Source organism: Peromyscus maniculatus, chromosome 17 (genome assembly GCF_049852395.1).
Source record: "Peromyscus maniculatus bairdii isolate BWxNUB_F1_BW_parent chromosome 17, HU_Pman_BW_mat_3.1, whole genome shotgun sequence".
Lineage (NCBI taxonomy): Eukaryota > Metazoa > Chordata > Mammalia > Rodentia > Cricetidae > Peromyscus > Peromyscus maniculatus.
The window spans coordinates 3,972,501-3,989,311 of NC_134868.1; the positions used below are offsets into that span (position 1 = coordinate 3,972,501).

The 16,811-nt window shown below is 50.3% G+C and overlaps 2 protein-coding genes across 7 annotated transcripts in view; both read left to right on the forward strand.

Moving 5' to 3' along the window:
• Calr3 (calreticulin 3) overlaps window positions 1–8,343 on the forward strand; it is a 19,600-nt gene extending 11,257 nt beyond the window's left edge. Inside the window, exons 5-9 of the mRNA XM_006989891.3 lie at window positions 2,004–2,192; window positions 4,557–4,652; window positions 6,072–6,203; window positions 7,334–7,426; window positions 8,136–8,343. Coding sequence (XP_006989953.1) covers window positions 2,004–2,192; window positions 4,557–4,652; window positions 6,072–6,203; window positions 7,334–7,426; window positions 8,136–8,279 — 654 coding nt within the window. The 3' untranslated portion in view covers window positions 8,280–8,343. The remainder of the gene's footprint in view (window positions 1–2,003; window positions 2,193–4,556; window positions 4,653–6,071; window positions 6,204–7,333; window positions 7,427–8,135) is intronic.
• Window positions 8,344–11,832: 3,489 nt separating this feature from the next.
• Window positions 11,833–16,811, forward strand: part of Eps15l1 (epidermal growth factor receptor pathway substrate 15 like 1) — a 94,271-nt gene continuing 89,292 nt past the window's right edge. For 3 of the 6 annotated variants that reach the window (XM_006989889.4, XM_016008189.3, XM_016008191.3), the window contains exon 1: window positions 11,912–12,020. In XM_006989889.4, coding sequence (XP_006989951.1) covers window positions 11,988–12,020 — 33 coding nt within the window. In that variant the 5' untranslated portion in view covers window positions 11,912–11,987. Of the gene's footprint in view, window positions 12,021–16,811 lie in introns of all 6 variants that reach the window. The other 3 variants (XR_013045265.1, XM_076553232.1, XM_006989888.4) reach the window with 2 other exon arrangements.

Below are 16,811 nucleotides of genomic sequence, written 5' to 3' on the forward strand. Positions count from 1 at the left end.
ACAGAAAAAAGAAATGTACAGGGGCTGGAAAAGATGGCTCAATAGTTAAGAGCACTGGCCATTCATGCAAAGAACCTGGATTTGCTCACAGCTCCCACATGGAAGCTCACAACCATCTGTAACTCCAATTCCAAGGATCAGAAACCCTCTTCTGGCCTCCGCAGGCACTGGGCATGAATTTATTTATTTATTTATTTATTGGCAGGGTTCCATTATATAGCCCTGATTAGCTTGGAACTCATAGTATAGACCGGGCTGACCTTGAACTCACAGAGATCGCTCTTCCTCTGCCTCCCAAGAGCTGGGATTAAAGGTTGTGTGTCATCATACCTAGGAAAGTAACAGCTCTTAGTCAGCTGAACAAGGCTGTTCTCTACATGCTTTTCAAAACATTTTTGTGTTCTGTCCACTCAAAGGCAGAGAAAATTTCCCAAGAAAGTAAGAATATGAGGCCATGTGTGGTGTGGTGAGTTGAGGGGAGTCCTCCAGCCACAAGTCACAGTATAGTTTTCACCAGCCTGAATATTATGGGCTTTTTCCTACAACCTGCTGCCAGAGGACACTCCTCTGCCTACTTCCTCATGTCAGCAAGGAGCTAGTAACAGTGAGCAGCCCTATTAGAAGCTGAAGACTATGGCAAGAGAGATGGCTCAGGGGTTAAGAGTGCGGAGGACCTGAGTTCAGATCCCACTCCCCACGTCAGGTGGCTCACAACTGCCTTACTCCACCATGTGGCATCCAATGCCCTCTTCTAGCTTCCACAGGCATGAGCTAGTTTTAACTAGTCCTAGAACTAGCTCTGTAGACCAGGCTGACCTTGAACTCAGAGATCGCCTGCCTCTGCCTCTTGAGTGCTGAGGTTAAAGGTGTGCTACACACACACACACATTTAATACAAAAAGAATCTAAGAATGAGGGGTTGGCATCTGTAATGAGATCTGGTGCCCTCTTCTGGCCTGCAGGGACACATGCAGGCAGAACACAATATATATATATTTTATATATAATATATTATATAATTATATATGTCTATATATAATATGTAATATTATATTATATTATATTATATTATATTATATTATATTATATATAATCAATCTTCAAAAAAGAAAACAAAACAAAAACCACTTGCTGCTTAAAAAAAAAAAGAATGAGGGCTGGAGAGATGGCTCAGGGGTTAAGAGCACTGGCTGTTCTTCCAGAGGTTCTGAGTTCAATTCCCAGCAACCACATGGTGGCTCACAACCATCTGTAATGAGATCTGGCGCCCTCTTCTGGCCTGTAGGCATACATGGAGGCAGAATACTGTATACATGATAAATAAATCTTAAAAAAAAAAAAGAAAGAAAGAAAAAAGAATGAGAGGGGCTGGCAAGATGGCTCAGTGGGAAAAATATGCAGAGCAGTTTGCCAAGAGACCCTGTGTCTGAAAACAAGGTGGGAGGCTATTATAGTGAGAGAAACCTGACCTCAGCCTTTGGCCTCCACACAAATGAGCACAAAACAAAACAGAAAAACTTGCTGGCTTGCTATGTAGTTGAAAATAACACTGAACTCCTGATCTCCCTGCCCCTATTTCCCAAGTGCTGGCCTTAGAGGTGTGAGCCACTAACCAGCTTGTTGGTTTGGACTTTAAGATGGGGCCTTATGCTATAGCCCAGGCTGGCTAGAGACTCGTGGCCTCCCTGCTTCAGCCTCCCAAATGCTAGAGGCAGAGGCCTGTGCAACCTCCAACACATCCAGCACCGTTTTATCCCCAGTGCCCCCTCCCCGTGTGTGTGTGTGTGTGTGTGTGTGTGTGTGTGTGTGTGTGTGTGTGTGTGACAACTTGTGGGAGTCACTTCTCTCCTCCCACCAATGTGGGTCCTATGGATTGAACTCAGGTCACCAGGCTTGGTGGCAAGTGCCTTTACCCACTGAGCCATCTCCCACCCCTGGTCCCTGTTTTAAAGTACACATCTGGACACACAATAAAAGTGTACCTCACTGTGGCTTCTGTGCAGGTCGATGGCTTCACCCACCTCTACACTCTGATTTTAAGGCCAGATCTTTCTTACGAGGTGAAAGTTGATGGCCAGTCCATTGAATCCGGCAGCATTGAGTATGACTGGAATCTGACGTCGCTGAAGAAAATGGAAAAGACATCAGCGGAGTCTCAGGCCTGGGATCAGGTGGAAGGTAACAAAGCCCAGGTAGGTGAGCTGCAGCTTGGGAATGTGGTGAGAGTCCTTCCAGGGTCTGCTTGCACTGTATTCCTGGCCCACACAGACCTCTCACCCTGAGGCCTGGACACACAACTCAAGGGACTGTAAAAACAATTTAAATTGGGTGTTTGTTGTTGACACAGAGTCGCACTATGTAGCCCTGGCTGATCTGGAATTTCCTCTGTAGACCAGGGCCTTGAACTCATGGAATTCCACCTGCCTCTGTCTCATAGGTGCTGGCACTAAAGGTGAGCGCCACCAGGCCTGGCCATTGTAGGGTTTTAGTCACACAGATATTAGGTCAGATGCTCTCACAGGGAGTAACAATAGCCCAAGATTATTTGATTCTGGCCTGCAGCTTCCTAACTGCTGTGGGATATTCCTGTACATCTTGTGAAGATGTGTCGAATAGCCCAAGACAGATTCCGCCTGCAGCTTTCTAACTGCTGCGGGATATTCCTGTACATCGTGTGAAGATGTATCGAATAGCCCAAGACAGACTCCGCCTGCAGCTTCCTAACTCTATAATCTGAGGTTTAGATGCAGCTTCTCTCCCTTCATTCCCTGCTCCCACCCTAAGACCACTCGAGGAGAGCAAACCCCATCATGGCCACAACAAAAACCCCACAGACAGACGAAGCCCAGGCAGTGTGCACTTGCCGCTTGGTGGAGTTGGCAGTTCTGCAGCCTTGGTGTCTTAATTAGGGTTACAATTGCTGCGATGAGACCCCATGACCAAAGCAACTTGGGGAGGAGAGGGCTTCACCCTGGAAGGAAGCCAGGACAGGAGCTCACGCAGGGCAGGGACTTGGAGGAGGAGCTGACGCAGAGGCCATGGAGGGTGCTGCTCACTGGCTTGCTCCTTGTGACTTCCTCAGCCTGCTTTGTTTTTTTGTCTGTTTGCTTTTGAGACAGGGTTTCTCTGTTGTAGCCCTGGCTGTCCTAGTACTCACTCTGTAGACGAGGCTGGCCTCAAATTCATAGAAATCTGACTCTGCGTCCTGAGTGCTGGGACTAAAGGCGTGTGCCACCACTGCCCGGCTCAGCCTGCTTTCTTATAGAACGCAGGACCACCAGCCCAGGGATGGCATCATCCACAATGGGCTGGGCCCTCCCCATCAGTCACTAATTAAGGAAATTCGGGGCTGGAGAGATGGCTCAGCAGTTAAGAGCATTGGCTACTCTTCCAGAGGTCCTGAGTTCAATTCCCAGGTGGCTCACAGCCATCTATAATAAGATCTGATGCTCACTTCTGGCATGCTGGTATACATGGCAGAGCACTCAAAAAAACATAAATAAAAAATTATAAGAAAAAAAATTCCCTATAGGCTTGCCTACAACCCAGTCTTATGGAAGAATTCTTTTCTTCCTTCCTTCCTTCCTTCCTTCCTTCCTTCCTTCCTTCCTTCCTTCCTTCCTTCCTTCCTTCTTCCTTCCCCCTCACCCTCTCTCTCTCTCTCTCTTTCCTTCCTGCTTTCTTTCCCTCCCTCCTTTCTTTCTTTCTCTTTTTTCCTTCCTTCCTCTTTCTTTCTTTCTTTCTTTCTTTCTTTCTTTTGGTTTTTCAAGACAGGGTTTCTCTTTGGAGATCTGTAAACCAGGCTGGCCTCGAACTCAGAGATCCTGAGTGTTGGGATCAAAGGCATGCGCCACCACCACCTGGCTATGGAGACATTTTCCTTTTTTTTTTTTTTTTTTTTTTTTTTTTTTGGTTTTTCGAGACAGGGTTTCTCTGCGTAGCTTTGCGCCTTTCCTGGAGCTAACTTGGTAGCCCAGGCTGGCCTCGAACTCACAGAGATCCACCTGTCTCTGCCTCCCAAGTGCTAGGATTAAAGGCGTGCGCCACCACCGCCCGGCCTGACATTTTCTTAATTGAGGCTCCCTCTTCTCTCTCAGATGACCCCAGCTTGTGTCAGGCTGACATAAAACTATCCTGTATACTTGGAGACCACTCCAGTGAACAGGGAAGGGCACTGTGACAGGAGCTAGGGACCTGCCCTGCTAATCTGTTCCTAAGGAGTCCCCGCTGGTATGCTAGTGCCCACCGCCCTCTGTGGGCCAGCTGGGCTCTGTCCCAGCTTCACTGAGCATGTGTGCTCACTAGTTCCCCCTTCCACCCACACTGAAGTGTTTTCCGGGGGTGGTGAGATGGTTCAGCAAGGAAAGATGCTTTCCGCTAAGCAGTGCGGACCTGAATTTGGTCCCTGGAACCCACACGGTGGAAGGAGAGACCTGACTCCTCTGGCCGCCACATGTGCACATAGGATGTGTAATAAATGTAGTGAAAACATTTTACAAAAATTTCCCTTTTCCCAGTGTGCCCCTGGTGCCATGCATTTCTCTCTATATTTGAAGGATTGGGAAAAACACTTTCTGGATGCGAGTGCCAGCAAGCCGAGCGAATGGAACAGTGAGCTGGATGGCGACTGGCTGCAGAAGCCACCATACCAGGTGTGTGGCTTCTACCTGCAGTGACTCGGGACGCTTGTGGTGGCCCTTGCCCCTGCCCCGCCTGTGCTGTTAGAAAAGAGCATTCTTACAGCCACAAGTGGGGAGGGGATTCTTTAAGATTGGTTGAATGAGGAAAAGAAGACTAGATCTTGGTTTACTGATTGTTCTGTACATCATGGAGGCACCACCCAAAAGGTGACAAGTACAGCATTTCAGCCCCATTCTGGGAAAACCCTGAAAGATGCTAGTAAAGGGAAATCTTCACAGTGGGCAGAATTTCAGGCAGTACCCATGGTCATACCATTTGTTTAGAAGGAGAAATGGCAAAATGTGCAACTCTTCACTTATTGATGGGTTGTAGCCCATGGAAAAACTGGATGGTCTGGAACATGGAAAGAGCATAATTGGAGAATTGGTGAGAGAGACATCTGGGGAAGAAGTATGTGGATAGATATCTCCAAATGGGCAAAGGGTGTGAAGATACTTATATCCCATGTGAATGCAGTAGCAAGCATAGTCATTTGGGCAACTTCTTCATGTAAGTTGCTTGTGCCTTCAGGACCTTCTTGGGCTCAATCAACAATATACCACTTCAATTTGATGATAGGTTGCTGCTGTTCATGTCCTACTTTATGACTTGGTGGTTTTGGGACACCCAGCTCATGATTCTGAGTTGAGGTTGTATGGTAAGATGGTAGCCCACTGTTAAATGATCTGGAGGAGGTGGGAATAAGGGGTGAGCTGGGGGGAGGGGCAGGGTGCGGGAAGGGGAGAGCAGGGAAATCTGTGGCTATTATGTGGAACTGAATGGTGTTGTAAAATAAAAATAATAAATAAAATAAAATAAAATGTTAAAAAAAAAAAAAAAAAAAAAAAAAAGAAAAGAGCATTCTTGGTGTCACAGGAAAGAACACACAAAGTAAAAGTAACCTGGCAAGGCAAGTTCTTTTTATAAAAAGCATGACCCAAGTCTGCCAGCAAGCACATGAGTGGGGAGTTGGATTAGTTTTTATTCTAACACAGATGGTGACTGTGTCTCAAGGGAACCTGATCATACCGTCTTTCGAGGTTTGCTACTTTTGAAAGAGTTCATACAAAGAAGATGAAGGAAACGGGGAAGGGATGGGGTTGCTGCAGGCTATCAAGTTCTGGGAATTAGGGGCAGGGTGCTTTTCATTAAATTTTCTTTCTTTAACCAGGTCAGGGAGGCTAAAAGATTTACATGGAATTTTTTACCAAGTGGGGGAAATGAGAAGACTTGAATTCCTTTGCGTAAAACATTTATAAATTGCAGGAAGGTTTATGGAATATTGGCCCTTGGTGGACTAGCCACCTTTGGTAGGAAAGCACAAAAACAAAAAACAAAGCAACCGTTTCTGCTGCCTGTGATGCAAACCAGACAAGTGTCTGCTTTTGCAGGATGGCCTGAAAGCCGAGGGCATCGATAAAGATGTGTGGCTCCACCGGAAGATGAAGCCTGCCAGCTACCTGACACAGTACGACCTCTCGGAGTTCGAAAACATTGGTGCCATTGGTCTGGAGCTGTGGCAGGTGACTTGGCTTCAATTCTGCTTTACTTGAACAGCTCTGGGATGGACCTTGCTGTGTAGCCCAGGCTGGCCTTGAAATCATGATCCTCTTGCCTCAGCTCCTGAGTGCTGGGATGGTAGGCATGTGCCATGGTGGTCGGCTGATTTAATAACTTAACTTCAACGTAAGCCACTTAGTACACAATTGTTGTTTTTCCGTGTGTATGTGTGTGTGTGTGTGTCTGTGTTAAGCACACGTGGGTGGAGGCCAGAAGAGGATGTCTAGTGTCTAGCTATGTCACTCTGCCTTATTCCCTTGAGATAGGGTCTCTCACTGAATCTGGAGCAAGCCTGGCATCCAGTGAGCCCCGGCATCCCCTGTCTCTGCCCTTCCTGTCCCCAAATACTGGAGTCATAGGCACCTGCACAACCATGCCTGGCTTTCCATGTCAGTGCTGGAGATTTGAACTCAGGTCCTGAATGCTTTCCCAGCGAGAGTTCTTACCTATTGAGCTATCCCTCCAGCCCTTGATTTATTATTTTTTAAAGTGGTGTGTGTATTGTGTATGTGCACATGTGTGCAAGTGTCCTTGGCGGCCAGAAGAGGGTGTCTGAGCCCCTGGAGCTGGAGACGCAGGCTGTCGTGAGACACCTGGTGTGGATCCTGTGAACTGAACTGCGGTCGGCTTAAGGAGTGGCGAGCACTCTTAACCTCTAGCTCTCTCTCGGCCCCCAGCCTGTAATTATTTTTCCCGGGCACTTTCGTTATCATTGGCGGTTGCATGTGGTTTTGAAGACACGGCATAGGTCTGACATCTCTGCCCCTTAGACGTCCCTTCCTTCGGAGCCGACTGTCACTCCTGTCAGCTGCCGGATACGCAGTAGGAGTGGAGCCTGGGCTTCTGCAGTCCCAGCTAGCCCCCAGTTGATGCCCACGACCCACACGTAGGTGCTAGCAATGTAAGCCAGGTCCCCCTGCATAGTCAGAGTGTGCTCTACCTTTGGGCCGCCCTGAGCCCCACCTGGAATGTGGCTCTGCATTGTAGAAATGGGCTTAATCACAGCCGATAGCAGCTGATCGTGGATGCAGTACTAAGCTGAGTACTCCTGGCCATGAGAAAGGCTGTGTCTCCCACCACCTTCCATCCACAGGTGAGATCTGGAACCATCTTTGATAACTTCCTGATCACAGATGATGAAGAATACGCAGAGCAGTTTGGCAAGGCCACCTGGGGGGAGACTAAGGTAGGCACAAACCACCCAGCTCACTTTTATTTTTGGTTTGAGACAAGGATTCACTCTGTAGACCAGGCTGACCTGGAACTCACAGAGATCCACCTGCCTCTGCCTCCCGAGTGCTGGGATTAAAGGTGAGCGCCACCAAGCCTGGCTTGCTTTCTTATATGTCTGGGCACATGAGTGCAGTGCCCACAGAGGCCATACGGCTGTGCTGGATCTCCTGGAGCTACAAGCACACCCGTTGTGAGCTGCCTCATGTGGGGGTTGGGGACCGCACTCGGGTCCTCCGGAAGAGCAGTATGTCTAACCCATCCCTGTAGCCCCGTGTTCTTGAGAGCGAGGGTGCTGGTGGAGCTTTGGCCGCAGTGGAACTCACTGTGCGGCTCGGAGGAGTCCACTCTTGTCCCTGCTCCCAAGTGCTGGGATGATTGACGTATGACAGCACTCTCTACGTTAGTCAGTTCTTATCGATTTAGTGACAGGGTCTCACATACCCCCAGACTGGCCTCAACTTTGCTGTCAGGAGTGACTTTGGACTTCTCATCCCTGTGCGTGTTTGCAGATGTACCACCATGTCCAGTTTTTCCTGTGCTGGCTATTGAATCCAGTGCCAGGCAAGCACCGAGCTATAAGCACTCTGTCAACTGAACTACAAGCACTCTTCTGTATGAGCCCCAGCCCCCAGCTTCAGCCTGTTTTATTCTTGTCCCTCCAGGGTCCAGAAAAGGAGATGGATGCCGTGCAGGCCAAGGAAGAAGTGAAGAGAGCCCGTGAGCAGGATGAGGAGGAGCTGGGGATGGGGAGATTTCACCGGCACAACAGCCAGTTAAGCAGATTCCACAGGCAAGGCGAACTGTAGTGGTCCCCACTCTGCATGCAGAGGACTGGCCCAGCCTCCCCTCCAATACACATATGAACAATCAGGTCTGCATGGTCATTTGTCCAGTTTCTGAAAAACAAGTCCATGTTTGTTGTGGGGTCCCCTAATCTTCCCCACTTCCCAAGACCCTGGTGCATATATCAGGAGGGAGGTTTCCCTCAGCTGCCTGTGGGGCACATACCTTTAATCTCAGGACTTCAGAGGCAGAGGCAGGCAGAAATCTCTGTGAGTTCCAGGCCAGCCTGGTTTATATAGTAAGTTCTAGGGCAGCCTGAGACACATAGTGAGACATTGTATTTTAAAAAAAAAAAAAAGTTTCAGCCAGGCAGTGGTGGCCTATGCCTTTAATCCCAGCACTTGGTAGGCAGAGGCATGTGGATCGCTGTAAGTTAGAGGCCAGCCTGGGCTACAGAGTGAGTTCCAGGAAAGGCACAAAAATTACATAGAGAAACCCTGTCTCAAAAAAAAAAAAAATGTTTCCCCTGCACAGAACAGACCATTAAGAAGCCAGAGACCTGTAAGAATCTGGCCATCAAAAATATTCCTTTTTTTTTCCAACCTCTTAAATACCATCATGAAATAAAAGATGATATGTAGCTGAAAGTTTCTCTCTCGTCCTGCCCAGCCCATGGTCCCACAGCCATTATAAAATAATCACTCAGAAGCTTATATTGATTATAACTGCTTGGTCATTAGCTCAGGCTTATTACTGACTAGCTCTTCCACGTAAATTAATCCATAATTCTTATTTATGTTTAGCCACGTGGCTTGGTACCTTTTCTTAGTTCTGCCTTGTCATCTTGCTTCCTCTTTGTCTGGCTCCTGACTCCTGACTCAGCCCTTCCTCTTCCCAGAATTCTCCTCATCTGCTTGCCCTGCCTATACTTCCTGCCTGGCTACTGGCCAATCAGCGTTTTATTATCAACCAATCAGAGCAACACTTATTCACAGAGTACAGAACAACATCCCACAGCACTTCCCCTTTTCTACCTAATCAAAAAGGAAGGTTTTAACTTTAACATAGTAAAATTACATATAACAAAACAGTTATCAAGCAAGAATTACAGTTACAATATCTCATCTATTTGTATTTGACAAATTCAAAGAAAATATTCTTTTTATACTATATCTGTGAGTCTAAGGTTTCATGTCTAATTTATCTTTTATCATAACCAAGGAAAATTATAACAATCTAGTCTTCAACTACATCAAAGACCTCAGAAGGATATAATATTACCTAAGTAAATGGGAAGAGCATTGTAAGCTCTGTAAGTCCATGACTGTCATGGACTCTAAGCCTCTGGAGCTGTAAATCCCAATAAACTCTTCTTTAAGTTGCTTTGGTTGTGATGTCTTATAGCAATAGAAGAGTAACCAAGACTCTTGGATAGAATGTGCTGGGTGACAGGCCTGTGCCACCATACATGGCTATATTGCCTTTAAAAGTCTTTTCGAGAGAGTGTTCCACTATGTAGCTTATAGCTCCGTATGTAGACCAGGCTGGCGTCAAACACACAGAGATCTGACTCTGCATCCTGAGTGCTGGGAATAAAGACATGTGCCACCACACCTGGCTAAAAATCTTCAAAATTTACAAATTTTTATGGGCTAGAGAAATGAATTTGTGATCAAGAGCACTTTCTGCTCTTCCATAGGACCTGAGTTTAGTTCTCAGCAACCACATCAGGCACCTCACAACATCCAGGTCCAGGGGATCTGATGCCCTCTTCTGACCCCTGCAGGGACCTGCATTTACATGCATAAACACACATAACATAACTTTTGTTGTTGTTTTCAAGACAGGTAGCTTTGGAGCCTGTCCTGGAACTTGCTCTGTAGACAGGCTCGCCTGGAACTCACAGAGATCCGCCTGCCTCTGCATCCCCGAGTGCTGGGATTAAAGGTGTGTGCTAATACCGCCCAGCTAAATTTTAAAAAAAAGATTTGTGTTGTGTGTGGTGAGGCAGCTGGTCACCCAGCATCCACAGTCAGGATGCAGAGCTGAATGCTGTTCAGCTCACTTTCTCCTGGACTCCTGCCCATGGAATGGTGGGTCTTCCCTCCTCATCCCAGTCCAGAAATTCACGATGTACCGATGTACCCCAGAGCTTTGTCTCCTACGTGATTCTAGATCCCATCAAGCTGGCAATCAGCATCAATCGTCACAATTAACTCAAGAAATCAAACCAAGTGGGAGTGAACGTGGTGGGTTATATATGCCCTTTGTCCCAGCATAGTGGTTTGAATGAGAAAATGAGGATGTCCCATGGGGCCAGCAAGGTGGCTCCGTGGGTGAAGATGCTTGCCACCAAGGCTAACAACCTGAGTTCTATCTCTGGGACTTACGGTGGGAAGGGAGGCCTGACTCCTACGCCTTGTCCTCTGACTACACACCCACACACTAAGTAAGAGTGTAGTAAAAATATGTAGGGGCTGGAGAGATGGCTCAGTGGTTAGATAAGAGCACTTGTTGCTCCTTCAGAGGATCCAGGTTTGATTCCCAGCATCCAGTGTGATGGTTATAACCATTGGAAACTCCTGTCCCAGTGAGCCCCAAGCCTCCTGACCTCTATGGGCACCAATGAAGAGATGGTTCATTGGTTAAAGGTGCTTGTTGCTTTTCCAGAGGACCCAAGTTCGGTTCCTAGTCACATCGGGAGGCTCCTAAGTGCTGTTAACGCCATCTCTAGGGCGTCCAACAACCTCTTCTCTTCTCCACAGGCACAGGCACGCAGGTAGCAGACACACACACATAAATGACAAAAGAACCAAAAACAAACAAACCAAAATGTCAGGCCACACCTGCATCTGCAAACAGAATCAAAACCCAAGTCTGCAAGTCTGTTTAACAAGCTCACAGGGTGGCACTGACACCGCACGCACAGGGCCCAAGGTGTCATGGTACTTGGGTCTGTGTCAGTGGCCTGTCTGTTTGTCGCTGGGCGAAGTTCAGCAAACGCTAAGCATTTGTAAGGGGCAGCTAGAGTAGAGAGGTTAAGATGGAGCCTGCGTTTAGCCAAGCTCAGAGACACCGACCCAGACCGGGAGGCGCACACAGGGCTAGGAACAGGGGAAGCTTGGAGCGTCCTCAGTCTTCATCCGCAGGGAGCTGGAGGCCCGCAGCCGGGAAGGGAAGCCCACCGCTCTAGGGTCCCTGCCCTCTAGAACCACGCCCCGGGCTCGTCCCGCCCACTCCTATCAGATTAGGCACACGAGACCCCGCCCCCAGGCCTCCCACCCCGCCCACTCCAGGCCAGCTGTGCTCCCGATGCCCCGCCCCTGGTCCCCACACCCAGGTCTACTGGGGATGACAGAGGTCGAGGCCCCGCCCCTTCCAGACAGACATGTGCTCTAGGCTCCGCCCTCGATCCGCCCCTACCATCTTGCCCCGCCCACTCCAGTTATGCTACGCGAGGGCGCCTCCTCGTCAAGGCCCCGCCCCGAGCCAGAAGCGCCCCGCCCTCTCAGGGCTGACTATGCTCGAGGCCCCGCCCCTCGACTGCAAAACTGCGCACGTGAGGCAGTTCTGGATTCCTATCTGCGCATGTGCATTCTTGTACGCTAGCCCGCGGGCCTGTCATCGCGCTGGCCGGGCTGCGCGCGCAGCGCATCCCTCCTCCGTCCCAGTGCGCACGCACGGCTCCGCCCCCGCCCCTTCGGCGCTCGGGAGGCCGAGTCCGCACGAAGATGGCGGCGCCGCTCGTCCCCCTCTCGCAGCAGGTACGGTGCTGGGGACGCGCCGCGGGGCGGTGCGGGCGGCGGGCGCTGCGGGAAGGGTGAGGCGTACGCGGAAGCGCGGCTCCAGGGAACGGCGGCGGCGGAGACGCGCGCCCAGGGCCGGGGCGGCGGGGCGGCGGTGCGACGGGGGCCGGGTGGCCCTGAAGGTGACAGGCCGGCGCGGCCCGCGGGCTCGCGCGCCCGGCGACCCTCCGGGAGGCTGCACCGAGGTGGCGGGGCGCGGCCGCGGCGCGTGTCTGCTCCGGCTGGGGCCCGGGCAGGCTGGCAGGGGCCCGCGAGCCGCGGCGCGCTTCGTCTCCGCGGCGGTGGGCGAGGAACGGTGGGCCCAGTCGCCAGTCTTTGTCTCCCGCGGGGTCGGGCGTCCGGGCGGATGGCGTCCCTGCGTGGAGCAGCGCGGGGATCCGGGACGCGCCCGCAGCGCCTCCCGCCGCCCAGCCCTCTTCCCCCAGGGCGCCGCTTCCGCTGCCCCAGCTCGCGGTGCGGAAAGCGCAGCTCTCACGCCCCCACGGTGGGCGCCAGTCTGCGTCCTCAGAGTCGCCCGACGCTTTTCTTAAGAGTATCGGACGCCACAGGGACGTGCAGAAAACCCAAGAGGAGGCCCCTGTGCTTCTAGGCAGAGACATTCATTCATTCTTCAGCCCATCTCTCTGACGTGCCTGGCTGGGGTCAGGTGCTGGGAGCGCAGCCGTCTCCCACTGACAAGGTCGCTGGTCTCCTGGAGGTGACACTCATAAAAATTAGAGAGTACTTCTGTCCTGCTAATTTGCCAAATTGCCCGTTTGTCCCCACAGCACATTATAAGCACTTTGCTAGAATCGTCTTGCACGGGGTCATGGTTACCAGTGAGGAAGCACCTTATGTTCAGCTCTTGGCCCCAGCTCTTGCTCTTCCTGAGTGTCCTTGAAGCAAGCTTCTTAGCCTCCGCACACATCAGTTACCTCATTTGGAAAATAGAGCTTTAAAATGCATTAGCGGAAGGTGAAGAAGAACTATGGAAAGCACAGTTTGCCCAATGAATTGGAGCTCTTGTTATCGTCATTAAATTTGGGTGTTTGGGACCAGAGACAAGTGCAAGTAGAAATGCCCAGGCCGGTGGGAAGCGATAGGCAGGTTGGTGCATGCACTCACCTGTCCAGAGGAGAAAGAGAGAGAGTTGTAAGTCCTATAAAGAACTAGCCACTCAACACCCTGTCACTAAATTAACAATGTGGAGACCAGTGGTTATTAATTAACGTGTACTTACAGCACCTGTGACTGTGTCCTGTAAATGGTTAAGGACCGGGCAGATGTGAGGTATGTGTTGATATGGAGCCTTGCTATGTTGCCCAGGCTGGCTTCGAATTCCTGGCCTCACTCCATCTCCTGCTCTAGGCTTCCGAGTAGTTGGGACTGCAGGTGCTTGTGACCATGCCTGGACATAAGGTGTCATTGTTAGTTAGTAGGCAGGTACTACGGTGTAGGCTCAGGGGAAGGGATGTCTCAGCTAAGCCCGTTTAAGGAGTGAGTGCTCTTGGCTGTGATTTCTTGATAAAAGTGTGTGTATGTGTTCACTCGTGTATGCAGAGACTAGAGGACAACCTTGGATGTCCATCTCTTTTGTGACAGGTGGCCTAGAGCTCATCAGTTAGGACAACCTGTCTAGCCAGCAAGCCTGTCTGCACCTCCTCAGCACTTAGATCACAAGTGCATGCTACCATATGGCACTTCTGTGAATTCCGGGGATAGAGCATGGATCAGGGCAAGCATGTTACCAACCAAGCAGTCTCCTGACCAGGCACTACCTCTGGCTTTTGGAGGAAGGTCTTTTCAAACTTTCTAATTTTGACTTTAGCCATAATTTGGATTTTTTTTTTAAATTTGGGCCATGGTAGTAGCTGATGGTTATTGAGTGTATCGGAGTTGGATACATGCTGTTAATTTTTCCCAAACACCAGAATGTCAAGGAGGAGGTTGATGTTGTTGACTGTCAGTTAGCAAGCCTGGGGTATGTAATGAGACCCTGTGTGGGGAGGAGGGAGGCTTCTGTTTTACTGATCAAGTAATTGCAGTGTAGGATGGTGTTTTTGTCACAGTGAGGTGACTGGTGTGAGAACATGAGTCAGTTAATGAGATTCACCTTCTTAGAACCTTTCTAGAGCTGGGCAGTGGTGGTGCACACCTTAATCCCAGCACTTGGGAGGCAGAGGCAGGATCTCTGTGAGTTCGAGGCCAGCCTGGTCTACAGAGCGAGTTCCAGGATAGGCTCCAAAGCTACACAGAGAAACCCTGTCTCAAAAAACAAAACAAAACAAAAGAATCTTCTGGAATAGAATCTGGATTTTTTTCTCTTCCCAGGTGTGCACCAGCTTCTGACTTGCTTGCCATATACTATCCTTGGTACCACGATGTGGCCACTTTTCTGCGCCTTGCATAGTTCAGCTGTGTCGTCATGGTGTCCCCGAGGGCTCTTCCTTCTTCCTGAAGCACTCTAACCTTTTCCCCTTTTGTGGTTCAGCTCCTGGCTCTTTCTTTTCCTTTAGTGGCAGCTCAGATGTCATTCTTCCCAGAGGCCTTTGCTAGTCATGGCACGTGGCCATGTGTGTCTCACACGACCCCACAGCCTTCCTGCTAGTCTTCAGAGACTGCTTGTCTGTTTGCTGTCTCTGTTGCCAATGGGAGGACAGGCTGCTGCTGGGCGAGCCCTCAGGAAGTGCTACTCAAGTGGGTAGCGGGGACTGGGGCTGTGGCTGTAGCCGTTCCCACATGGCCTTTCTTCCCTGTGTTGGATGGGTTGTGGGTGGGAACAGGAGCTGAACCAGCAGTTGAGGAGATGGTGGCCTGGCTGTGACTCACAAGTTCAGGTTATGCCATCTAAGCTCCTTTCCCTCCACACTTGGATTTTGTGGTGGTTGTTATTGTTTTTGTATTTACTTAGTTTGTCCTTGTGTGTGTATGTGTGTGGGCATGTGTACCATGGTGCATGTGGTGGTTGGAAGACAACTCTCATGCATTGATCCTCCATGGGAGTCCCGAGTCTTGCCGGTTGCCCAGGCTGGTCCCAAACTTGTGCTGATTCTCCTGCCTCAGCCTCTGGAGGCCTATGATCACAGATAATACCTGTCTGTCCTTATCCCCTTGTTAACAGGCCTGGTCCACAACTGCCTCACCTGCTGCTGTAGGGGCAGTGTGCTGAGGGTTCAGGGTTTCACACACACTGGGCAATTTATTCACTAAGCAATCCTTACATTTATGTGTGGAGGTCAGAGTACAATTTAGGACTTGGTCTCTATTTCCACCATATGAGTCCTAGGCCTCAAACTCAGGTCATCAGGCTTGGTGACAGGCATTGTTACTTACTGAGTCATCTCTCTGACACTAAGTTGCCCAAGCTGGCCTTGAATTCATGGCAGTTCTCCTGCCTCACCTTCCTAAGTGCTAGGGATACAGTGTGAGCCACCTGCTCAGCTTTTATACCTGCCTCCCCCCTTGGTTTATTTACTTATATGTGTGTGTGTTTGTGTGTGTGTGTGTGCCTGTGCTTGAGTTTACATGTAATACGTGTGTGCAGGTGCCCATGGAGGCAAGAAGGTGTTGGCTTCCCTAGAACTGGAGATACAGGCTTGATGTGGGTGCTGGGAGCTGAACCTAGGTCCTCAGTAAGAGCAGTAAGTTCTCTTAAAGGCTGAACCATCTTTCTAGCCCTCTGTGCCTGCCCTTGATGCTCAGACCAAGGTTACTGTCACCCAGGTGTAAGACAAGGCCCTACCAGGCCCTTAGAGCCAAGCCTTGGAGCTCACATAGGAAAGCAAGGGAAGGCTCCTGGGATGCCATTTGGATGGCTGAGGTGTTCTGAACAGAACACTTGGTGTAGTTGAGCTTCCAGCCACAGGACCAGTGGGAGTCCACTGCTCTTTCTCCTCCAGCCCCAGGGGATGTTTCCTGTCATCCTCTGTGTTCCTGTCCCCAACACCTCCCTGACCATCAGACCTACAATTCTGCCTCCACCTCTCAGAGCCGATTGCACATGAGTGCCAGCAAACCCAGCCTCGACCTTGCTTTCCCTTAAACCCCAGGAACCCTTGCTGCTCCTTCCAGGGCTGTGGGACAGAGCCTGAGGCCTTGTGCACAGCCTCCTCCTTTGTTCTCTCAGCGTCCTCTTCTCGGGTCAGGGGCTTTTGGCTTCTCCCACCTCTCTGTCCTCCTTCCTTTCTGTTCTTTGGTCCCAGCCTCCATGCTTAGCACTCTAAACCTGCATTCTGCAGACACTCCTGACATTGTCTCCCCCACCCCTCTGGGGCCTGCTGGACTCTGGAATAGGCCACTTCCTGAGCCTTGCAGTTCTCTGGGGGCATGAGTCTTGTTTCCTCCTTTTCTTCCTAACACCGCTGTGGGGTCTTCTAACCACTCCCTTGCTCCAGAACCTTCCATGGCTCTCATTCTCGTGGTGAAGGGTTAGGGAGTAGCTCAGTGGTAAAGTGCCCGCTCTCTCAAATGAGTCTGGGCGGGTGAGCCAGCACCCCAGTCCCACTCTGCTTGGCCTTGTGGACTAGCCTTGCTATTCCAGTCTCATGTCCTGACCCCGGTCTTCCACTCACCAGCAGGCTCTGTCGCCCCCAGTGCACTGGGAGGCTGCTGACTTCCCTTTCGCCCTCCTGGATCTGAGATTTCATTCTGCTCACTATCTTCTATGAGTCTCCTGTTCATAGTCCTCATACTGAAGGTACCCTAGGCTGAAAGAAAGCACCCCATCTCACATCTTACTTCCAGGGGACCCGGGGATACTTTCTTGAACCA